This window comes from Mus caroli, chromosome 3, assembly GCF_900094665.2.
Source record: "Mus caroli chromosome 3, CAROLI_EIJ_v1.1, whole genome shotgun sequence".
In the NCBI taxonomy this organism is placed as follows: Eukaryota; Metazoa; Chordata; class Mammalia; order Rodentia; family Muridae; genus Mus; species Mus caroli.
Genome location: NC_034572.1, coordinates 132,335,011 through 132,359,690, shown reverse-complemented (window position 1 = coordinate 132,359,690; position 24,680 = coordinate 132,335,011). Strand labels below are relative to the sequence as shown.

Sequence of the window (24,680 nt, the reverse complement as noted above, 5' to 3'; positions counted from 1 at the left end):
CTGTGCACCACATGCATAAAGTGTGGATGGGGACCAGAAGGGGGCCAGATCCCTTGAAACTACAGTCACAGACAGTTGTTAATTATCATGTAGGGTTTGGGAATTTATCCCTGTTTCTCAGTAAGAATAGCCCGTGCTCTGATCCACTGTTTTTTTTTTTTTTTTTTTTTTTTTTTTTTTTAGTTTTTTTCTTAATCCTTGAAAGTTCTTTTGTCCTTCCCCATTGAAAAGTCTCAATCCCCTTATCAAAACAAAGCTCACAAAAGTTCTCTCTGTAATCCAATCTCATTTATCAAAATGGCTAACTTTATAACCTTACAAGACTGCCTTGAACCCTGTTACTTTGTAGTATGCTTTAATGTAGTATGCTTTAACTGGGAAACCAGAATTCTTCATCCTGCCATTCTCTTTCAGTGTGTTTGACTACTCTGGGCTCTTATTTTTCCCTGTGAACTCAGGCCCAGCTAGTTGATGACTGAATGAGGAGGCTGGACCCGAGACGGAGAGCACAGAATCTCTAGATCGAAGTGAGCCATGCTGATGCCACTTGAGCGACACTGAGTTTATAATCTGTGACAACAGCTTGCCTTCCTATTTACTTAAGACCTCTTCAATTTCCTTCAACCGTGTACCCATCCGTGGCCCTCCACAGAAAGCATCTTATCAACAGGAAGAGTCAGCTCCCGGGACTGTCCTCACCAGCACTTGGGTGAGCTGGTCTGGAGAGACAAAAGATATCGCATGTACTTGTGCAACTCCACAGAGCTTGGCCTTGCTGCTGGGGTCCCCACTCTGAGCAGCCTTGTCTGCCCCAAGTGTCACAACACAGTCCTTTAAGAATCCTTGAAACAATGGGATGCCAGATAAGAACCTGGGACCCGTCAACACCTCTGTGGTGAAAGGAGACAAGACTTCCTAAGGTATTTCTGTCTCTAGACTCAGGCCTTCAATAAACACAAACCCAATAGCTCCAGTCTGTTTCCAGGACCTACAGTGTGTCTCAGAAGCTAAGGCATGGAGGAGACAAAGCAAAGATCTTCGACTGGGGAGGTCTTTCTGGGCACCACCGTCTGAGCTAGCACCGAGGACCCACATCTTACCTGTAGCAATGCAATGCCTATGAAAATACCAGCCACGATGGTTAAATTGTCCTGTAGCCACTTCTCAAACTGGGGCACACAGCCTTTCGTGTAGATTACAATCTGTTGGTCAACTTCCTTTACAAGGGAAGAGAGCAGAATGTCATAGATACAGCCTTACGCATGCGCAAACGCTCCTCCAAAAATCCATACGTGCTATGACATGGGGCGGGTTTCACTTACTGGTTTCTGCCTGGCATCATAGCCACACTGAGTGTTGATGACATCTTCCTGGGGAAGAAAGGAAGAGAAAACTGAAGCTCATTCTTGTTCAGCAGAAAGCCCAGCTAAGAGTGGATGGGTACTGGAGCACAGTATTAAACATTATTTATTAAATTAATTATTAAATATTATTCAACAAATATTATTATTAAATGCCATGCGTTTACTAGAGCAGCTTCAAAAGTATATAGTAAAACATTTCCCGCCAGCAAGCACATTATGCTGGGTACCATGGCTTCCAGGCTGGACATCCTGCTGCCACTTGACCCGCCTCAGAGGAGGAAGGCAAGCTAGGAAGTCTAGGAAGGAGTCACAGGCAGGATGACAGAGTTCTCAGTGATGCTCAGCACAGGCTGCTGTGCCCTCCAGAAGAGCAGCCTGCACAGTCAGCAGCTCAACACCCTAAAACCCAAGCCTCGCGAGAGAGCCGCATAGCCCCCAACCTTGCAGGAGGGGGAGCCTGTGGGACTCGCCTGCATCCACTGTGCGCCACTGTGCGCAAGGGCAGGCTTGTCCCGGAAGGGCGCCACTCCCCACACGGGGCACACTACCACTCAGTTCTGGCTTTCCACTTACAATACAGACGGTTCACATTTTCATTCTATGAGCCATGCACACGATGTGAAGTGTAGAAAAGAGGAGTAGCTTGTGGCCGCACTCCATGTTTTCTTTCTAAAGTAAAACCGCAAACGGCAGCTGCTGCAGCCACCCCCACGCCACCCTCCGGGCCACTGTGGCTCCTCAAGCAGCGTCCCATCCTCATCTGCCTTCTTTCCTCCTGAGTCCCTTCCCAGAAACCAGAGGAGAAGAAAAGGCTTACTAAATCCAAGCTACTGCAGAGAGGTGGCTCATACATTATAAGGAGGGACAAGAGACACAGTCACCCGGCTCTGTCCCTTGTCAGCCCTGGTATTTGGAAGAAGTCATTTGTACTCCTTAGGCCTTGGTGGGTTTTATTTTCTTCCCCAGAAAGGGACTTCCCTTTCTCACCTCCCGTGAGTCAACACACCAGGGCTCAGAATAGGAGACAACAAGCACTGGCTAAATTAATTCCTGCCATCCTGTCCCGACTGGGAACACCGGAGCGTATCAGCCTACAGTCAGGTCTGAGCTTGTGAGAAGAGTTTTGAGACAGAAATGGCTCTGCCGTCACACGGGGCACACAGCGGGCGGGCAGCAGTGAGCTGTCGCTCTTACCGCAGGGTCTTTAGTGCAGCAGGAAAATGGCACACCGCATCGTTCTCGGCTTGCATTGGAATCTGTGCAATTGAAGTAAATATTTAGGTTCCAATCATCAGCTCCAAAAGCCCCACAGCACTGCCACTAGAGCAAACAGGAGAGAGTTAGAAAGGACATCTCTGGTGGGGTGACCAGCCACTTGCACCCCACCCCCATGACACCCATCCCCTGCCAGACAGCTCCGGGGCCTCAACATTTAGTTTTAAGTTAAAATTAACCTAAATAGGCCCTGGAAAGCCTTCCAAAGGAATGTAGGCTGAAGGTTCCTAGAGATGGTTTGGCATGGGACATTGTACAGCAGGGCTCATGATAAATTTGGCTCGGTCACGTTCTAGGATAAACCAGAACATTCTAGAAGGAAAAACAAGACACTAGCAACCATGGTAACGTATAAGGAGGCAACTCTGGTTGTGCTTAAGTTTTGATCTTATTTTAATGGTTCTTAAACAGTTCCACTGTGTTTAAGTGGCATCAGGTAAACAGTAGACACTTTGATGAGGTCTGGTCTGTGGGTAACACGGTAGAACAGTAGCCACTTCACAGGACAGTGAACGTCAGGGCAGATGTCCATTGCTACAGTGGTCAAACACAGATGAGGCAGACCCACCTCTCCATAATCCTAGAGGCCTAACTATTCATTATATTCGTCTCTACACTAAATTTTTAAAAAGAACTTATTTTTATGCTCAATTCAGTTCTTTTTAAAAATTTTTTAAAAAAAGATTTATTTATTTTATGTATGTGAGTACACTGTAGCTGCCTTCAGACACACCCGAAGAGGGCATTGGATCCCATTACAGATAGTTGTGAGCCACCAGGTGGTTGCTCAGAATTGAACTCAAGACCTCTGGAAGAACAGTCAGAGCTCTTAACCACTGAGCCATCTCTCCAGCCTATAGTTCAGTTCTTAAATTCAGTTCAATTCAAATCTTAAATGGGGACTGATTATGGCCTCCTTCTGTACTGGATTATCTTGGCTTCTTAAGTTAAATAAAACCAATTTGTAGCCATTTTAAGGCTTTCAGGACCAACAGCTACATCAAAATATTTTTAACTCCAGAACAGAAGACCAGAATCACATGAAAGAGCAGTGCTGCTAAGTAGAGCAGGCAGCTCTTAGGAACGAATGTGAACACAGGTTCTGCAGGCTCAGCTGCTCCTCTGGGCTTGGGCTGGACACCACAGGTTTCCTGTAAAGCCTTGTCGGCTCTGTCATGCCAGATAGTCAGGGAGAATACCCGGGAGGCTGAGAGCTTGCATCCATTATGACCTAACAGCACAGAGAAATCGCCTGAGCCCATGAGACAGGGCTCAATTTCACACCACCTCAGGATGCTTGCTCTAGACAGAAGCCACGAAGTGAAACTAAGACCTCAGCCCAGTGATGAGCACCTAGAGAAGACCTACCTCAACACCTACTCAATGCTGACGCAGTGTGGCCTTCTTGACTGAAGGTAAATGTGATCCCAGAGCAACCTACCCAACTCAGAGCTAAACCTTGGTCCACAAAGCCTCTGTGTAGTCTCCAATCTTGTTCTAAATATTAAAGCCATGGATATCACGGAACCAAGGTCGCTTGGCTTACTCATTTTTTTCCAGGGCAGGTGTGTGAGGACCTGCTAATCTTTAGTCTGGTAACATCCAGGGCTTAAGATGAGACCACGTGTATCACTAGACTGTCCTAATAGCCATACGTACTAGATAGTAACTCAGTTTTATTCTCCTTTTACTCTTGGGAAAGAGTTCAAGTTTCTGTCAGTCCATGGTCAATGAGGCAGTGTCTCTTGGCTCCTCGAGCACTTTGAGTGACATGACAGCTGCCTGTTTACAGTATGGGAACAGTCAGTCACACAGTCACATTCAGACACCTGTGTGGCAGGCGGGGTCTGCTTCTCTTCCACTTGTTAGAAGGCAGCAGGCTTTACGAATCTCTGAACTTTTGATTGGGACTACATGCATGTGGTATCTGAGGAACTTTACAAACTTTACAAACAAATCCCCTGATAATTTTATTATTGAGAGTACGGGAAGGAGCAAGGAAAACTCCTTTAATTTATTTAATCACACAAAACTCTTTAAACATATATAAAAGCAATTTTCTTCGAAGGCTGACAACAGGACGGCGCGGTAATCGCCTTTTTGCTTAAGAGTTATACCTTCCTCTAATTTAACACAAGTTGGAACAAGTGAACTCGGAACGTGTCTCCTTGAGATGAAACAGGAGCGGTGGAACATGGAAAAGGAAACAAACCAACAAGCAAACAGCCAGAAACTGGGCAGAAAACTCAGTTGGCCGTCTCCAGCTGGCAAAGGCACACAAGGCATTATGGGAGAAGATGCTCCTGCTTGGAACTTACGTATTCCTGGGTGAAGTCTATGAGGTTCTGTAGATCAATGTCATCTCTGTAGGCTCTGATGTTGTTGTTAATAAAGAAATACAGCTGGTCTTTGATCCAGTCTTTGAAAACAAATGCCAACACCCCAGCAGTGAGTTCCAGGAAGAAAATAATCCCCAGGAACACAGAAAACTAAGACAAAAGAGACACACAACAGGGAACGGGTTACAAGGCCTTAGATCACAGGGAGTGAGAGGCTTTTCTCTGAAAGGGGCTGTAATTACATTCAGTTGCTACACATCTCCAAACTGGGGCCTTCTGATTCTTAAGGTTTGTTAATGGAATATTACACCCCAAGAAAGGACTTTTAAAAATTAAAGATCACTTCATAATCACATTTTAGAGTCTCTGGTGTTCCATTTGATAATTAACCAACAAAGCCCAAATCAAACATTGAGTAATAGGAATTTCTCATTAGATCCACATTAAGGCCTAATGAATTGCTCGTGATTAATGCACTGCCAGACGTGTGAACAATGTTCGGCCTGACCTCCAGGAAGCCTCTTTCCTAACTTGAAAGGTAGATTATTAAGGTTTTATAATCACCTGTCCCTTGCAACCGTGGCTTGACTCCACACACACTACACGCACACACTACATTATCGTGTTGATGTTGGAGTCACTGTTTTAACACCTCCCTCCACCGCCCAGCCCTGTGAAATAGATCCGCTCATCTTAAAGAGGTCAGAGGGGGAAGTGGGAGGGGCTGTGACTGAGGCAAGAAAACCGTTTCCAATCATGGAAATGAAACTCTGGGCTCTCTCTTTCCTCCTGCCTGGGAAACACCAAGACCAGGAAACACTTTAAATCACACCACAGTGCAATCAGAAGCGACTTCTGGCTAAGGCAGATAACAAGGTATAGGGCTTCAGAGCATGAGGCCCTGGGGTAGCTCAGAACCCTGGGGAAATTTCCCTTCCACCCAGACACTTCAAAGAGACTCATTTTAGTCATCCTGGCTGCCGGCTGCACCCACCACCATTTCCACATCTCCTTCCTCCCACATCTTTACCCTCTGCAAACTGTTTTGTGATCTTGAGGTGCAAAAATGGGGGGCCATGGTGGGTGGACAGTGGGGTGTGGCCATTCACATGGCACTGAGTGATGGATGCGTCTTTGTGGGGGAGTGAGGGGAGAGAGCCAGAAGGACCAAACCAGTGCCTGACAGTCTAGGATACTGATGCTGAGACACAAACTCCACTTCCAAGCTCCCCTAGGGCTCCTGTTTATCTTTCCTCAGTGAGGACATAAATTGTAAAGTTCTTGTTTACTGACTGTACCAATTATTTGCAGCTGTAAATAAAATGTTAAGTTCTTAATTATGAGCGATACCAATAATTTCAAATTATGTTTTTCTTAGAAAAGAAAGGAGCACACTAGCATTTGTGCCCCCTGCAGCCCCTTTACCTGTACTGGGTACCTCCCCAAACATGGACACGTACGGTCCTCACACCTCAGAAAGAATAGACCCTGGACAGGTGGGCATGCATGTACGTGAAACAGCTGGACAGTCACACAGAGACTGTAGATTTCTGCTCTCCCCTCCACGAAGGATAGAGACGATCACTTCCCAGGTGCCCTCGGAAATTCTCTCAAGTTACATGATACACATCTCAAATATTGAGTCCAAACTCAATATCAAATATTTGGCAGAGGCCTACATGCCAGGCTCTGTGAGCTAACACCCCCATTTCCAAAGGTACAGAAAGTGACCCAAAGCTTTGTTCGATGGTATCGGTCAGCTAGGAAATGCCACTTCTATTCCACAGTCCTGCCTCTCGGACTTCCCCCAGAAACTCTCCTTGTCTTAGGACAATCTGATCTTTGAGGGTTTTTTTGGAGGCACAGTGACATTGTTTCCTCCTTACCTCACAGCCCCCATTCAGAGAGACTTCTAGGCCAGGTTCTATTGTTAGTTCTAAATAAAGAAAGGCCATTTAAATAGTCTCTAAGATAGAAAGCTAAGAACATGATTCTTTTCAAATCTGAGACCTTAGGAAGGGCATTACTATAATAAGTAAAACCATGTTCAAGAAAGCCATATTAAAGGGACCTCGTATTTGGAAGCATGGAGGTTTCAAACTGTTAGGTCACGCGGCAGATAATGGGTCACAGCAAAGCTGAGTGAAACCAAGTCCCCACTTCGAGATGCCTCATAAGACTGGCAGGTCACAATCAAGGACAAATATCCTTCTGAGGGATTCCATCTGTCTTTGACTCAGCGAAGAGAGGGAAGGGAAGAAGGGACAGATCACACAAGCTTGTGTAGAAAGGGGCAAATCTGGAAGATCAAGGCAGCTCTACACATGGGAAACTAGCCACTCCCATGCAGAGGAAAAGGGTGCTATCTGAGAGCAATGACCCCACCCCAGTCTTCCATATAGGTGTGAGCCACATGAAAAGATTTAGGATTACAGTCTCCAAGGCTCTCAGGGAGCCAGAGCTGGGCCAATTGGAAATGGGTTACCCTAGAACGGGCATGGGAGTATCTTCTTAGAGATGCTCATGAAAAAAACGCCAGCGAACATTCTAGAAGACATGGTGGGGGTCAGAGAATCACACACCGTGTGGCTGCTCAGACTTGTTCTAGGATGGGCTCTGGTGCGAATGGCTCTAATAAGAGGCACAGTCAACAAAGTTGTTCTCTAGGAATTCCCCTGTCCTCCCCCATCATGGGACAGTGGGTCCTTCTGATCCTTTCTCTGTATTTGGAGAGGAGAGTGAATACTTTTCCTACAGAAATCATTAAAATGCCAGCCTCCACACACAAGGAGGCCAAACTCAGTTCATACCAAGTATCTGGCAGAAACGGACAGGTTCGGGGCCCCTGTGAGCTAAGTCCTCTCTTTCCCAAGATACAGAAAGCAACCCGAAGTTACATTTGATGACATCGGCCATCACGGAAGCTGTATTTGCATTTCACATTGACCATTCTTCTGATTTCAGAAACAGATATGTGGCCCATGCCGCTGTCCTGTTGGAAAGGAGCCCCAAGGGAAGGCTTTCATTGCCCATTCTCTAGGATGGGCTCTGAATATTTCATACCTCCTGCTAAAGTCCCCCCTCTACAAATACAGCTGGTGAAGCTAAGAAGGACTTTCACCTTTACTGTATCACCATGTTTATTCAAACTGTGCAGGCTGCACAGGCTATAGAAGCTGGCTAGTGCCTTGTTACCCTAGGTTTTCTATTTACAATATTCACCACCAACACACCAACACATGCACATTCAACATCCAACAAACTACTCCCCCCGCCCCCAACATCTCATTCCTTCCTAAAACTACTTTAGGGATTGAAGTCAAGTTGTGTTGCATATATGTACAAAGTCTCCATGCATGGCAAGACTAGGTGGTATGTATACTGCCTAGGAGGCATGTCTAGAGCAAGGGAAGAGCGGGCAGGACTGAGGAACGTTCTTGAAATGAAAGTGGACTAGGCTGTATGTTTTGCCCAGGTCTTTGGTACGCTCACTGTCCTGGCTGCAGCTAAGACTGTTGTCTTGGTGTAAAACAAGAGTCTGGATCTCAGGCTGAGAGCAGAGTCTGCAATACTTACAAACTTGAGAAGGAAGGTGTTTTCCCGAAGTGCTCCGATGCACCCTGCAAACCCCAGAATGAACATCACTCCTCCCACCACAAGGAAAAGCCACACTGGGTCAAAGCCACCAAGGTCGGTGATGGACGAGATGTTGGAGAGGACACCCTGGAGATGGAAAAAACAAAAAACAAAAATCAGGACACCAGGCCAAGCTGCCAGCAAGTGCCATTCTCTCCCACAGGAGTTATCTGGCCATCTTCAGCAGTCATCTACTGGCAATCTGGGATGACTGTAGTCAAGAGACAAGGTAAGTGAAGGGAAAGGGGGAAAAGCAACAGGAAAAGGGGAAGTAGGAAGAGAAAGGCTAGAGGACCAGGATGGAGTCAGGGACAGAGGGAGGGGGAGAAAGAAAGGGAAGGAGAGAGAAAGAGAGGGAGGGAGAGAGAGAGAAAGAAGAGGGAGAGAAGGAGGGAAAAAGAGCAGGAAGGAGGGAGGAAAGGAGGAAGGAAGGGAGGGAGGGAAATAGATTTTGCAGGATCAACCATGCTTGTATTTTTGGTAAAATGATAAACTGCCAACCAACACTAATAAAAACACCATTATCAGGCTCTGGGTGGAGCAAATATAGATGGTATCTTTGCTTCAGTGCCCTCAAATACATACTGTTTTGAGTAAAAAGTAGATGTCACAACAAATACACTACCTTGGACAGAAAGAAGTCATTTTAAGTCCTCCAGGACCACTGGCAAGCAAGCCCCTTGGCATGTTTCCAGAAATATGGTGGGGTGGGGGAGCGAGGAGCTTGTGAATGAACTTTGCAGGCTTGTCTGCAAGCACTCACAGGCCTCCCAAGGTAAAGTGCTCTCCTAGACTCCACACTTGAGCCTCATGGGCAGCCCCGTCAGGTTCAGGTCCCAAGGATCCCACAGGTCCGCTCACGTGCTCAGCGGTGGAGACATTCGCCACACTTCAGGGGCTGAGATTCAAAACAAGCAAGTTGCTCCCTTACTTTCAATTCCTTTATTCTTCTACTACATAAGGAATCCTACGTGATTTTATTTCTCCACAAGCAATACCCATTTAAGAGAACTCCTTTCTGAAGTGTGAGAACATGCCAAAGTCTGCCAGGAATTATGATACTGTTTCTCTAAAATGCAGAGGACACCCTTGGATTTGGTCTCTGGAGACCAGTGACAGTGTTCTGGGAACTGAGAACCTGAAACACCCAGAATCATCACTATTTGATTTTCTTATTACATTTTTTTTTTTGAAACCTCAAATCAAATCAGTTAATTGAAGTATGGTTTACCATCCAATCTAAAAAAGATAGTGAATGTCTTTTTACACAGCACTGCCACCGACCTGGAACAGGGCTGACACATCTGATTTTGGATGAGGAAAATCGAATTTGGAGCAGTTTGGTGACCGGCTGAAGGTCATGGGTTATTTTAGAACTGGAGCAGATGTCTATCTCAGCACTTCCTGATCAAGCAGGCCAGGCAGTTGCTGCTGTGTGCTTCCCAGGCAGTGCCAATCAAACCAAAGTGTAGGAGTTTTAACTTTCAATCCATTGGAAAGTTGTTGAAACATTTGGGGAACAGCATTTTAGAGCTTTTGAGTTGTTTCTTTTTAGGAGTGTCAACTTAAAACCAACAAAATGTGTTTGACAAAAAAAAAAAAAAAAGCTACAACACTAAAGTATAACATTTTAATTTAGTAGAAATGATGGCGGCCTTAAATAAAGAAATAAAGTCAGAGAGGAAGGCTGGGCAGTTTCAAAGCAGGGAGGAGGGGAGTGGGCCCCAAGATGTGCTGCACCCTGCAGGGCACTGCAGGCACAGACCCAGGGCTAGGTCCAGTTTTGTGTTTAAGCTTAGAACTTGGACATTTATTTACCCTGGTTGGAGAAACTGAACAGAAAACACAGAAACAACCAAACAAGTCTACACCTACATAAACGCTGCAGAGAAAAAAATGTTGCCAAAGAAATCAGATAGAATGTAGCCAGTGGTTATCAAGGCTCAGCTGGAAGGAGGGCAGCCCCTCGGCTTGCCACAGGTGTGAAGTCTTCACACCTTGTTCTGTCAGTGGCCAAGCAGACTTTGAGTGCACATGATGCAATTTGAAAAGTTCATTATTGGAGAAGTATTGATTTGCTTGGTATGAAAGACAAAGAGGTGGAGGGGAGAGGAAAACATGTTTCTTTTTCCTCACAATTTTTGTTTGTTTTGTTTCATTTTTCGAGACAGGGTTTCTCTGTATATCTCTGGCTGTCATGGAACTCACTTTGTAGACCAGGCTGGCTTCGAACTCAGAAATCTGCCTGCCTCTGCCTCCTGAGTGCTGGGATTAAAGGCGTGCGCCACCACGCCCGGCTCTTTCCTCACAATTTTTAATTACATATTTTAAATCGATGCATCAGAATTGCACGTGGTACTGTGGAGGTATAATGTCGAATTTCAGTCGGTGGCTACATGCAGTGTGTGGTGTTCAGATTGAAGTAATTAGCATAACATCAACATTGGCTATTTGTCATTCCTTTTCAGCTGTCTTAAATGTATTAAGTGTTTACAGTGTCTCTGTGTGTGCATATGTGCATTATGTATGTATATATGAGTAGTGGTGTGTGTGTGTGTGTGTGCGCGCGTGTGTGTGTACACCAGAGGTAAACCAGAGGGTGTTTGTTATTCTTCAGGCACCATCCTCTTCACTTAGTTTTTAATTTTATTTATCTTTTTGAGACAAGGTTACCTCCCTGGAGCTTGGGGCTGGATGATTCGCCTGGCATGTCTGGGCCAAAGGCCCCAGAGTTCTGTTTGTCTCCAACTCCCCAGCTCTGGATTACAAACAAAAGGCACATGTTTGGCTTCTTACATGAACGTCAAGGGTGGAATGCTGAGGTCCGCATGCTTGTCCACCAAGCATCTTACTCACTGAGCTATCTCCAGCCTTATTAGATTCTTAAATTGTATTTGGTTACATCAGGCAAGTATAACTACATAATGTACGTTGAGCTAGAATTCCACCTCTGACTCCCAATCCTGCTAACGTCCTCTTCCTGGCTCTCCCCCATCCCTCTAGTCCACTCAGTTTCCCTAAACAGTTTGACCTTCACTTTCACATCGTCTGTACACACATGATTTTATGTATATGCAATGTCTAATACCCATAAGAGAGAGAAAACATTGGAATTCGTCATTCTGAGGCTGAACTCATCTGCCTAACTGGATGATTGCCGTCACTCATTTCCTGCAAATGACAATTTCATCATTCTTCATGGACAAAAGCAATCCATTGTGTGTATGCACTGCATTCTCTTTATCCATTTCTATACTGGTGAACTTAGCTCCGTGCCTTGGTTATGGAGAACAGTGCTGTAGTGAGCACTGCCGTGCAAGTGTCCTTGTCCTGTGTGGATTGGACAGGTAGTCAGCTAAGGCATATGGCAGTCTCATTTTTCTGTCTTTTGAGGAAACTCCACACTGAGTCTCAGTGGCCTGATTAGTTCATATCCCACTAGCATGGCATATGATCTCTCCTTTGTTTCCATACAAACCACTGTCTGGTATTGTTGTCTCAATGACTGCTACTCTGTCTCTCATAGGATCTCAATTTAGCTTTTATTTACAGTTCTCTGATGGACAGTTGAACAATTTTTCATGTTTATTGGCCATCTGTATTTCCTCTTTTGGTAACTGTCTGTCCACCAGCCCATTTATTGTTTGGTTCACTTGGCATTAAAGATTTTTTTATTATTATAGATAAGTACACTGTTGTTGTCTTCAGACACACCAGAAGAGGGCATCAGATCCCATTACAGATGGTTGTGAGCCACCATGTGGTTGCTGGGATTTGAACTCAGGACCTTCGGAAGAACAGTCAGTGCTCTTACCTGCTGAGCCATTTTCCATTTCTTTGTATATTCTAGAGCTTAGTCCTCTGTGGGACGGCAAAGATTCTCTCCCATGTTGCCCTGTCTTCACTCTGCTGTTTCCTTGGCTTGTAGAAGTTTGGTCATTTCATGAAATCCCATCTGTCAATTGCTTTCTGAGTCCTTACTGAGTGTTGGCAGATGTCAATATCTTTTTTTAAAGATTTTTTTTTAACTTTACATGTGTGTATACGCACACCAGTATACAGGCACCTGACGAGGCCAGAAGAGGATTCAGAACCCTTGGAGCTGGAGTTCCATGTGAGCTGCCAGATGTGTGTGCTGGGAACCAAACTCCAGTCCTTTGGAAGAACAGCAAGCACTCTCAACCATTAAGCTGTCTCCTTCCACCCCATGCCAATGTCTGGAAATGTTTTCTTCCCCATTGGTTTCCGAGTTTTCAGGGCTTACGCTAAGGTCTTGGATCCATTTGGAATGGATTTTTTTGTGCACAGCAAGAGATAAGGATCTAGCTTCGATCTTCCACCATTTGTTGAAAAGAGACTTTTCTCCACTATATTGTACTAAAATCTTGTCAAAAATGTTGGCAGCTGTAACTGCTTGACTCTGCTCCCAGCTCCTCTATTCTGTTCAACTGATATAGGTGTCTGTTTCTGTGCAGTACCATGCTGTTTTGTTACTACCACCCTGTTGTCCCTAAAATAGGCTATGAATCAACTTGAAATTCTTTTTTCCTGAAGATTCTATTGTCTATCTGAGATCTTTTGTGCTTCCAGATGACTTTAATCTTTTTTCTTCTATTTCTGTGAAAAAATAGTGTTGGAATTTTGACAGGTACTGAACTGAATTCTGGCGATTGCCTCTGGTAGCGTATTCGCAATATTAATGTTTCCAATCCAAGAGCATGGGAGGTCTCTCCATCTTTCTTTGGTGTGTTAAAGTTCTCATGGTAGAGGTCTTTCACCGCTGTGGTTACGTTTATTCTTGGTACTTGTTTGGGTGGCTGGGAATGAGGCTATTTCTCTGTCTACCCTCTCAGTACGTTTGCCATGGTATAGAGGAAGGCAGTTGATGTTGTATGTGAATTTTGTATCCTTTTACTTTGATGGAAGTGTTCATCGGCTCTGAGTTTCCTGGTGGAGTTTTCAGAGCCTCTCATGTGTAGATCGGATCAGCTGTAAATAAGGAAACTGATTTCTTGTTTGTATTTCCTTATCTTAATGTATTTATTGCTCTAGCTAAGACTTTTAAGTACTATATTTAACTGAGTGAGAAATGTGTGTGTTGGGGGTCGGGGCGGGGATGGAGTCTGAGGAGATAGCTCAGTGAACAAGTGCTCATTCTGCAAGCTGAAGGGTCTGGAGCTCTCTGGCATGCACATAAAAGCGAGTTGTGTGACTCTAACTCTAAAATGGGAGTTGGGTGGTGGGAACAAGTAGATCTGGCTTGGTGGCCAGATTGACTACAAAGATAAGCGGCCCATTTTGTTGGGTACCCTCTCTCGAAATCTAAGGGAAAATTAAGCTCTGTTCTCTGCATACACATACTGCACACGTGTGTGCACACTCTGTTCTCTGCATACGTATAAGGCACACGTGTGTGTGTGCTCACGCACTCCCAAACCGCAGGGTGGAGAAGGCAGGCGCTCCTGGTTTGTTCCTGATTTCAGTGGAAACGATTCAGCTTTTTTTCCATTTAGGACAATGCTAGCTATAGGTTTCTCACATACAGCCTTCATTGTTGAGCTACGTTCCTTCTACTGAGTTCCTTACGGACTTTATTTGGATTTATTTTCATTATTTTAAATCATGTGTATGTGTGTGTGTACAAGTGCGTGCAGGTGTCCACAGAGGCCACTCATGTCAGATTGCTCCAGAACTGGAGTTAGAGGCAGCAAGGCCTGATATGGGTATTAGGAACTGACCTGTCTTCAGTGGTTGAGCCATCTTTCCGGACTCCTCGAGAGCTTTTATCATGAAGGGATGGGGGCTTTGCCAATCTGTATGTACTGTGATGATCACGTGATTTCCGCCCTTGAGGCCATGCCTGTGATGACTACATTTATTGATGTATGTATGGTGAACCACCGTTGCATCTCTCAAATGAAGCCAACGTTGATTACGGTGGATGGCGGCCGTTCGGATGTGTTCTTAAGTTTGGTTTGTAAGTACTTCGTTGAGAAAGTGTTCATTAGGGAGATTAGTCTATGGTCTTTCTTTCTTTCTTCCCTTCTCGCTCCCTTTCTTTCTCTTTTTGTTTCTGTACCTTTATGAGGTTTTGGTCCCCGAGTAATGGGACTTCATGAAATAACAGTATTCCCTCCTCTTCTATGTTATGGAATAATTTGGAATACTGTGCTCATTTAAAGGTTTGGTAGAACGGAACGATCTCATCTGGGCCTGGCCTTTATTTTACTTTATTCAGAGTTGTTTTCTATTATTCATTATTATTATTATTATTATAATTCAGTTGTTTATTATTATTGTCATTGTTCTTGTTTGAATATTTAAAAAATAGATCTAAGTTATTTATCTAAACTTAGTTTAGTTTTGGAAGGTCCTACGTGTCTAGAAATTCATTTCCAAAAGTTTTAGGGCTGGGTCCTATTGATTTTCCGACTTTCATTTGGTGTCTTTTACAATGCCTCCCTTTTTATCTCTAATTTTATTAATTTGCATGGACTTCCTTTTGGTTTGGCTAAGAGCATGTAAATCTTATTTATTTTTTCCAAAGCTCTGTTTCACTGATTCTTTGTCATCTGAGTGTTTCATGACATTCATTTCTGCCCTGATCCTGAGTCTTTGTTCCCATCTATTGGTTTTATGTTTGGCTTGTTCTTGTTTTCCAAGGCCCTGACACGTATCACTAGCTGGTTTCTTCTTTAAAAATAACTTTTAAGTGTTTCTGATGTGTATGGGTGTTCTGTTTGAATGCTTGTCTGTGCCCTACATTTGTGCCACAGAGGCCAGAAGACGTGTCAGATCTCTCTAGACATGGAGTTACAGTTGCAGTGTACAGTTGCAGTCCGCCATGAGCGCGCTGGAAATCAAAACCCTGGTCCCTGGAAGAGCAGCCAGAGCTCTTCTCTTAGCTGCTGAGCGATCTCTTCAACCCTGAGCTCTAATTTCTAAGTGTACACACTTGTAGCTATGAACTAACCGCTTAGAACTGCTTTCATCCAGGAATGTGTCCTGTGTCCTCAGCTCTACACTCTGCAGTTCCTCTTGCTGTTCATCTCAAGGTTCACTCCACTGTCATCAGACAGTATACAATGGTTCCTTGAGCTTCGGAAAGAATGTGTACTCTACAGGGTTTAGGTGAACCATTCCACAGATGTCACTTAGGTCCATCTGACCTGTGTCATTTAACTTAGATGTTTCTAGGTTTTGTTGGACTGCCTATTGGCGAGAGTAGGGTGCTGACATTACTATTACTGGGTTGGAGTTAATCTGCCTCTTTGAATCCAACAGTGTTTATTTTATAAAATTAGATACACACATGTCTGGTATACACATGTTTCAAATTGTGATTTTCTTTTAATCAGTACTAAGTAACGTTTTTTTAAATCTCTTCCATCTAAGTGGTTTAAAGTCTATCTTGTCAGATATTTCTGATATACCCTGATTTCTTTCCAGTTCCACAGGGCTGAAAAACCTTTCATCTTCAGGTTTTTGTCTCTGATGATAAAGTGTGTTTCTTGGGACAACAAACAGATGCGCGCACATGCGAGCGAGAGTGTGTGTGTGTGTGTCTGTGTGAAATGTGTGTATGAGTCTGCAACTGTGTTTGTGGACTAGAGTGTTGAACTTCAATCACGATCCATCTTTGGTGAACTGCCTCTCAGTGAACTGGCTCATACATTCAGCTAGACTGGCTGGCCAACAAGCCCTAAGGTTATGTCATCTCTGCCTCCCTAGTATTAAGTACAGGCGTGTGCTGCTACATCCAGTTTTTCTATGTGACTTCTGGAACCATGAGGTGCTGGTTTAGCAAGGCCCTGAGTTTGCAGTCTCTACTGCCTACTTCCAAGCAGAGATCTCACACCTGGCTTGACAGGTATATAATTGCTGTCTTTTTAAGCTTTCTTTTATGATGTACACAAGTGTTTTGGCTGCATTTATGGGTAGCACATGCATGCCTAATGCCCATGGAGGTCAGAAGACAGTGTCAGAGCCCTGGAACTGGAGTCACAAGTGGTAGTGAGCTGCCGTGTTGGTGCTAGGAACTAAACACAGGAACTCTGGAAGAGCAACAAGTGCTCTCAACCACTGGGCCATCTCTCCAGCACTTACCATGAAACACACACACACACACACACACACACACACACACAATGCTTTCCTTAGTAGTATAATGTGAGGGGACTGAAGAGATGGCTCAGTGGTTAGCACTTGCTGTTCTTGTAGAGAACCCAGCACCTATATAGTGCTCACAATCACCCATAATTCTACTTCCGGGAATCCAATGTCCTCTTTTGACTTCTGAGGACACCATGCATCATGCATGTGGCAAACAGACATACATGCATGTAACTCGCTCATACATTTAAAATAAATAAATTCTTTTTTGTTTGAACTAAACTGTGAACAATCTCTGTTACTGCACTCTAGCAAGGAATCCCAAATGGGTGGGAAGTTAGTTCTTAATGACCCACAGACTCTTTCCAACTTAGTATTCTTCTAGGATATCATTAATCTGTTTTTTTTTTAAAATGGGCTTTTTATCTGTGACTCATATTCATGTGTGAGCAAAGCTCAGACCGTTTTCAAACACTTCCGTGATCCATGGGCGAGCATAAAAAACTTAGTAGATAACAGGACAATTATCTAGGTGGCTCTGCCAAAGCCAACAAACATGCTACAAATGAAATACCAAGATAAAATTCTTCCCTGAATGGAAAAAAAAAAAAATAGAGATCGCAATTGGTGCGCTAGCAGACTCTTCCTGTTCCTCTGTCCTCTCTGGCTTCACTTTGAGGATAACTTGGCTTCTCAGAGCAGCTCATTTGAATACTCTCCCTAGCCTGCAGGGACACTTTTAATTGAGGGACTTTCAACTGTTTCCATGGAAACCGATGATAATTTGAGAGCCTAGTTTCCTTATCTAATTCTAAATTCCAGGAAAAGACAGTGCTGGAGACAGGTACCACCAAGTGCCAGGGGCTCTGTGCATGCAACACAGGGAGGACCCCTGAGGACTTTACTTTTGATGGGTTCAGAGCACACCCAAGTTGTCATCAGTTGTAAATTAATTCAGACTTCTTTTTTCCCCAGAGTGGGGGAAAAGAAAACCTTATACCATAGAAATAGATGAGCTTATGTACACTGCCATTGTGGTGGTACATGTCTATAGTCCCAGCATTCAGGGTGAAAGCAAGACATCTCAAGTTGGAGACCAGCCTAGGCTAGAGACATTGAAACTAGCCTGGGGCTACACACACACACAGCGAGAGCGAGAGCGAGAGCGAGAGCGAGAGCGAGAGCGAGAGCGAGAGAGAGAGAGAGAGAGAGAGAGAGAGGGACAGAGGGACAGAGAGAGAGAGAGAGAGAGAGAGAGAGACAGAGGGACAGAGAGAGAGAGAGAGACAATGAGGAGCATTCCCAAAATATAAACAGCAAATAAATATTACATTACCTAATAAGTTGGATCTGTGTGTGTGTGTGTGTGTGTGTGTTGAAATGAATAAATCCATATAGCACTCATTACCCCACAGTTATACTTTTTGCTGGGGAGAATATAGCACACCCACGCTCGGTACACTTCAAGCATACAGTATATTCAGTATGCTCTCTGTCACCTGGAATGAGGTTAGAATCTCGATGCAGAGGGAAAGCAGGCTGATGCTCCCATCTGTCAGTACTCCTTCAGAGAGCTGGTCTATTTCTGATTACACAGGACTTCAAAACAAACCGCATACATTCCTCATTTTTTAGATTACAAAAGTGATGGGAGCCAAGGCGTCATTTTTCTGGTGTCATAAGCGTGAGGCGCTCTCCCTGGACTTTTAATTCTGTGGAGCCGAATATGACAAATTAGGAAGAAGTGCTAGTCCATGCCTGCTGAATAATAATGATAATGCAAGCTAAAAAAAAAAAAAACCCCACAACTCTAAGGTCACAGGTAAGTCAACCAAGTGTGGAGAAGGTGCTTAGATCTGCAGTGAATCCTGAGGAGCCTGTGATGAGAAAACAGCAGCCACCTGGTTACCAGAAACCTGTGGAGCCCACCCTCTTCTGTGGGGACTCCTCCTCTTCATCCTCTTCATCCCTGTCAGTGCTCCCCAGCTTCTCCAGAGCCCCTCCCCACCCCAGAGAGCAGGAAGTCTCAAGCCTCCCGTTGGGATGCAGACATTTATGACAGGCTCTTCTCTCTGGGGACCAGAACTAGGAAAGTGCACACCGAGAGCCACAGAGCCATGAGCAACCATGTGTCGGGCTAATTTTTACCACATGGAGAAATACAAAGGTGGTGCTTAAGAAAAACACCACATGGGGGCTGGAGAGATGGCTCAGAGGTTAAGAGCACTGACTGCTCTTCCAGAGGTCCTGAGTTCAAATCCCAGCAACCACATGGTGGTTCACAAACATCTATCTGTAATGGGATCCGATGTTCTCTTCTGGTGTGTCTGTAGACAGTTACAGTGTACTCATATACATAAAATAAATAAATCTTAAAAAAGAAAAAGAAAAACAACATAAGAGCAGAGGGGATTCCAGCTATTTTCTGGGTATACAAGCTGGTGGCCCCAGCCCTTTGCGATGGAGGTGCAAGGAGTGGAAGTTCAAGGTCATCCTTAGCCATATAGTGAATTCAAGGCCAGGCCATACAGGAAACTCGAAACAAAATATCAAGGGGGAAAGAAAACTAACAAGGACTAAAAGAGAAAGTTCTACTTGAGTTTTTAATCTGGACCCAAAGAGTCTTGCTTTGATGCTCCTGAAGATTTTAAGGGAGCATGCACTGTCTAAAACTAAAGCTCACACTTTATGCTGGAAAGAGGGAAGGGTTGTTTAGGGACATCAGAGAAGAAGAGAGAAAGAAGTACTACGTCTCAACTGATGGCTTCTCCGGGCTCTGGTGACTCATGTCAGCAGCAATTAAGGCTGGTCCTGTCTCATTCATGAGAACTGGCTTTCAACTCAGCATTATCAAAGAGATGAGCAGTCTGGATGGAACCTGGGGACCCTGGTAGCTACATCACTGGCCAGCAATACTACCACGGCTTACGTCTTTATTCTGCATGTAAAGTTGACTATTTAGCTTTGGAGTTTAAACACTAGCTTTTAAATCTTGAAACTTGTTTTTTTAAAAACGAGCACAAACCACCCTCTCGAGACTGTCTCTCCATAGCCAGAGCTGACATTACAAGCACACACATGGCTTAGCACTGGAATGTGACAAGTTTTTATCCTTTTCCTACCTGTATGCTTCAGGCATGGAGGGGGTAGTGAGGCCAAAGATGTTGACCTTGGCAGAAGTCAGAAGATACCACCCTGAGATGCTGAGCCTAGGTGGAGGGAGAGTGGACTGACTGATCACCTGTGCTTAGCGATGTTAAGCCTGACAAGGAAGGAGAGTCTGACGCCCCTTGAGGGGGAAGCAGATGCAGAAAGAGAAGGGATGAGAATAAGGGAAAATAATGGTGGTCAGTGTGTGTGTGTGGTGTGTTTGTGTGCGTGTGATTAAGAATATTAAGATTATAATAATAGGAGCTGATGTAAATTAGCACACATTCCTAAACTTGCCTCATATTCATGCTGCAATCCAGCTCAGATTACAGCTGTCCCAGCAAGTAAGAGAGGAAAGCCGAATCACTCATAACATAAAGCGCTAGTCTAAACATGAGATACAGCTCAGTCCATTACAAACGTGAAAGCAACAAGTGTTTTCAACAAATCGCCATTCTAGAAACTGGACAACCAGCTTTTGTTGTCTTTTTTTTTTTCTTCAGAGCTATGTATACGTATGTATGTATGTGTGCCAACCTGATGTGTGGGAAGTACGTAGAAGCCAGGTGTTGACACTAGACTTTTTCTTGTCAACTGCTTCTCCATTATTTTTGTTGTTGTTGTTGTTTTTGAGACAGAGTCCTTTCCTGAACCTGGAGTTTACCATTTTGGCTATACTGTCTAGTGAGATCCTGGCATCTTGTCTCTGACCTCCCAGTGCCAGACTTAAAAGTGTGTGCCATCTTGTCCTGATCTTAACGGACGCTGGGGATCTGGATTTAGGTCCTTGCGTGTGCAGAGTAACCACTTTGCCCTCTGACCCACCTCCCTCCCCAGACACGGCAGTTCTGTTTTTAATTCTTCATTTGAAACAATCTCCGTATGTAGTTCAGCTTGGCCTCAAAGTCAATGTGCAATCCAGGCAGGGATTGAACTCAGTGTGATCCTCCTGCTGTAGCCTCTTAGATGTTTGGATTATCTGCATATACTATTTCACATGGCTCCTAGCTTTGTGGATTAATTCATTTTTTTGAGGGACCCCCCTATTCCTTTCTTCATAACGGCTCTTCTAATTTATATTTTTACCAACACTGTGCAAGGGTTCCCTTTCCACACCCTCATTAGCACTTGTTATTATCTTTCATCTGACAAAATTGTTTTGCATCTCAGTTTCTCTGCTTAGTGCCTATGTGATCGTAGGCAAGCTGCCTCACCTGCCTAAGCCTCAATTTACACATCTGTGAAATTATAGCATATGCCATAAGGTGATTATGAGAACGAGATAGATCAAGTAAATGCAAACACTCAGCGCGAAGTACCTGGCACAGAAAAGAATCCAGTGACAGCTTAGCTCTATCATCCACATCTCTATCACGTTAGGACAAGGGGACGCCACCACATCCACGGGTGCATCTGAGAGGGAAGGATGCTCTGGCTGGGTTTGTGTGTCAACTTGACACCAGCTGGAGTGAGGATAGAGGAAGGAGCCCAGTTAGCCAGCTGAGGAAATGACTCCAGGAGATCCAGCCGTAAGGCATTTTCTCCTTTAGTGATCAATGGGGGAGTTGGCATCCCCTGGGCTAGCGGTCCTGGGTTCTGTAAGAAAGCAGGGTGAGCAAGCCACAGCAAGGAAGCAAGGAAGCAGGAAGCCAGTAAGCGGCGCACCTCCATGGCCTCTGCATCGGCTCCTGCTTCCAAGATCCTGCTTCCGTTTCTGCCCTGACTTCCTTTGGTGATAAGTAGCAATGTGGAAGTGGAAGCTGAATAAACCCTTTCCCGCCCAACTTGCTTTTTGGTCATGGTATTTTGTCTCAGCAAAAGAAGCCCTAAGACGCTCGCTCTCACTCGCACGTATACATGTACGCACGCACGCACACGCTACCGGACAGGAATCTCTTGCTCCAAGTACTTCCCCTGCCTGGTGCCTAAGGAAATCTGAGGCCACTCTGTTGATTTCACAAAATGAGGCACCAGTATCTGGAGCTCGCTAATTGGATCTTTGCGGGACAGGGTAGGGGGTAAAAATAATAGAAACTTGTACAGAGGAGGGCAGAGGGGAAAACCAGGAGCGAGCAAAAGCAGGACTAGGTAAAAGTCTCTACGGGTACCCAGAAGCGGCACAGCGGGAGGAAGAAGACGGAGAAGTCACAGCCTCAAGGGGACCCTGCCCAAGCAGCAGCTGGATCCTTCTGCAGCCAGGGAGCTGACGGCACATGGTGGCTGTTGGACTCAGAACTCTGCAGTGACCTTCTTATGGTTGCTCAACTCCAGTCTGTCCGCATAAACTCCGGTAAGAGGGTGGAAACATCCGCCAACCTTCGTCCCCACCGCATCACCAGCACCTCATCCGCCCAGCTATCTCTGCTGCTGAAGCAGCATCGCCTTCACGGTTCCCGCAAGAGAGGAGTCTGTTCTGGGTAACAATTTCTTCTTCAAAGAAGTTGCTTTTTGCGAGCGCCAGAAACAAAAAAGGCAAACAAAGCTGCGGTGTGTTCCAAGCCAATACACTTCAGGAGTGTCTGTGGTTTTCCTCAGCGCCAGCACAGAGCAGCCTCTGTGTGCCACCTGGCAGGCTGCAGTTTCTTCTGTCAACCCACACAGAGAAGAACTGCAAAAAAAATAGCAGGAACGCACCCCGGGGTCTGGGGCTCTCCTGCCTTTTCATAAACAAGCTGATTCCTTCCAACGGCTGGACAAGAAACAGAGAGGCAGGCATATGAAACGTGTACAAACTCAGACCAGTTGAATTCCGCTGAGATATTTCTGACACTGGGTCCTGATTCACCTATGCCCCACACACTAGGCCTTACCGGAATGGTGGGCCTGAAAACCTCCCCAGGATACGAGGGAAAGAGCCATTTCCATTGCTGACAATGGTGGCTGCGACATTTCAAAGAACATGCAGCTACCCATAGAGGGGGTGGTCCTGGAGAATTGGAAATGTGTTTCTGAAGGATTTCCGCAGAAGGAACAGGCAGGGGACTATGGAAACACATCAAAGACCCTCCAAGAATGTGCCATGGCAAAGTCATTTTGTAAAAACCCAAGTCTCCATCTACCAGATGGATGGACTGCTGCAGAGGCCAGAGGGGGTAGGGGATGAACAGTGCCAGGAGAGCGTGTCAGGAGATATGATGGGGTGAGAGCAGCTTAGCTCACACCTAGTAGAAAAGCTCACAAGCAGGAAAGCCAAGTGCTTCAAAGGCACAAGATCCCTTCCATTTTACCTTGTCAAGCAAGTTCATCAGAGTGACTCGAGGAATCCTTTCTTGCAAAATTAAAAAAAAAAAATCGTCATGAGGTATCTTTGAAGAGATGAAGAGGGTTACGATCATCCTTTAAGCCTATTCAGAATCTAGCAGTCAAGCAGCTGTTGGGAGAACAGCTGGGCCAAGTTCCACAGGCTGGCATTGCTCACAGGTAGGGAAGACACAGTCCCCCGCCCACATGAGTGAGTGACTGTCCCACAGACACAGCTCCACACAGAAGTGTCCCCACATGCTAAGGTCTCTGTGTTCCTTGCCGCTTGCCGGATTCTTTCATGTATCTATTTAGAAGGCAGAAAATATACTTAGGAACATTCTAGTCTTAAACAGAATGTTTAAACAGAAATAGCAATAGAAGCTCTGTTTAGGACGGAACACCTCGCAGCCCATTAGTATGTTGAAACATAATCACCACCGATTGTTGAAGATGATATCTTGAAGGATATTAGGTTCGGAGAAGGTCATGAGACTAGAACCCCAATGCCCTGACAGGGGTCCTTGTAAGAAGAGGAAGAGAGCAGAGCCTGCCCTCTCTCATCCTGCCCTGTGCAGATGCAGTGAGGATTCACCCATCTGCAGACTAAGAAGACAGACAGTCTTCTCTTAGAATGGAACCGGCCAGCGCCTTCATGTAGACGGCCATCCTTCTCAGGGCTGTGAGGGACCAAGGGCTATCATTCGTCATTTAGTCCACAGTGTGGTATCTTGTCTTAGTCTGCAGTCTGAAGTTGAGATGCCAAGGACTCCATCAGTCTCAGCCATTTAGAGTAAGATCCAGTGACAGCCTACAGCCTGTCCACGGGGAGAGGCTATGGGCAGCTATCCAAGAGTGCTGCCATGTACTCGGAGATGGAAGGCCATGTCAGCAGACTGGAGACGCAGAAACAACTTGGTCAACAGGGTCTCTGGATGTGACAAATGACGAAGACAGAACAGGGTGTCTGGGTGGGACTGGACCTGCCCTGCAGATGCTCAGGAGAGGAGAGGCCAGGCACTTCTGTACCAGGAAGCCCCATGCAGGCAGTGGCACCACGGACGCAGCTGGTGGGCCGGTTGTGGAGAAGGCCCAGTCCTGAGAGCCACCCTGCTGAGACCTGCATTACTTTACCCTCATGACCTATAACCTGGGTACTCCAGGTGGGGAAACAGACAGAAAGTGAGAGAGGTCAACCTGCCAAATCACTGAAGGGAGAAACCTCCCTTCCCCTGTAGGGATGTCTATCTAGGTCATATGGTCACTGAACTGTAAGTCCTGTCCCCTTGGTACTCCTTACTGAAAAACAAGCACAGCCCCAGAAATTGTCTGCCTAGTAGCAGAGGCTGCATTAGAGAAGGCAGGGGAGACTGGAAATCCAAAAGGCACAGGCAGGATCAAGGAAGGGCTCTTTCCAATTCTGGGAAGTGGAGTCCTCTCATCCCCTGTTAACAGCCATAAAACTCTCCCTTTCAACAGTTAGGGAGGCCACTCCCCCCACCCTTGCCCTGCCTGCCGGGAACTAAGTAATAATGAGCAGAAAAGCAGACAAAAGCAGTCGAGG

The 24,680-nt window shown here is 45.4% G+C and overlaps 1 protein-coding gene across 2 annotated transcripts in view; it reads right to left on the bottom strand.

The window, feature by feature from the left end:
• The window catches only part of Tspan5 (tetraspanin 5), a 163,216-nt gene that overhangs the window by 5,139 nt on the left and 133,397 nt on the right, over nt 1-24,680 (bottom strand). Inside the window, exons 3-7 of one of the 2 annotated variants that reach the window (XR_002377513.2) lie at nt 8,555-8,701; nt 4,958-5,128; nt 2,559-2,620; nt 1,323-1,370; nt 1,101-1,217 (exon numbers count right to left, since the gene is read on the bottom strand). Coding sequence is in view for 1 of the 2 variants with exons in the window: in XM_021157670.1 (XP_021013329.1) it covers nt 1,101-1,217; nt 1,323-1,370; nt 2,559-2,684; nt 4,958-5,128; nt 8,555-8,701 (609 nt within the window). In the remaining variant the exon portion in view is untranslated. Of the gene's footprint in view, nt 1-1,100; nt 1,218-1,322; nt 1,371-2,558; nt 2,685-4,957; nt 5,129-8,554; nt 8,702-24,680 lie in introns of both variants that reach the window. The other variant, XM_021157670.1, reaches the window with a different exon arrangement.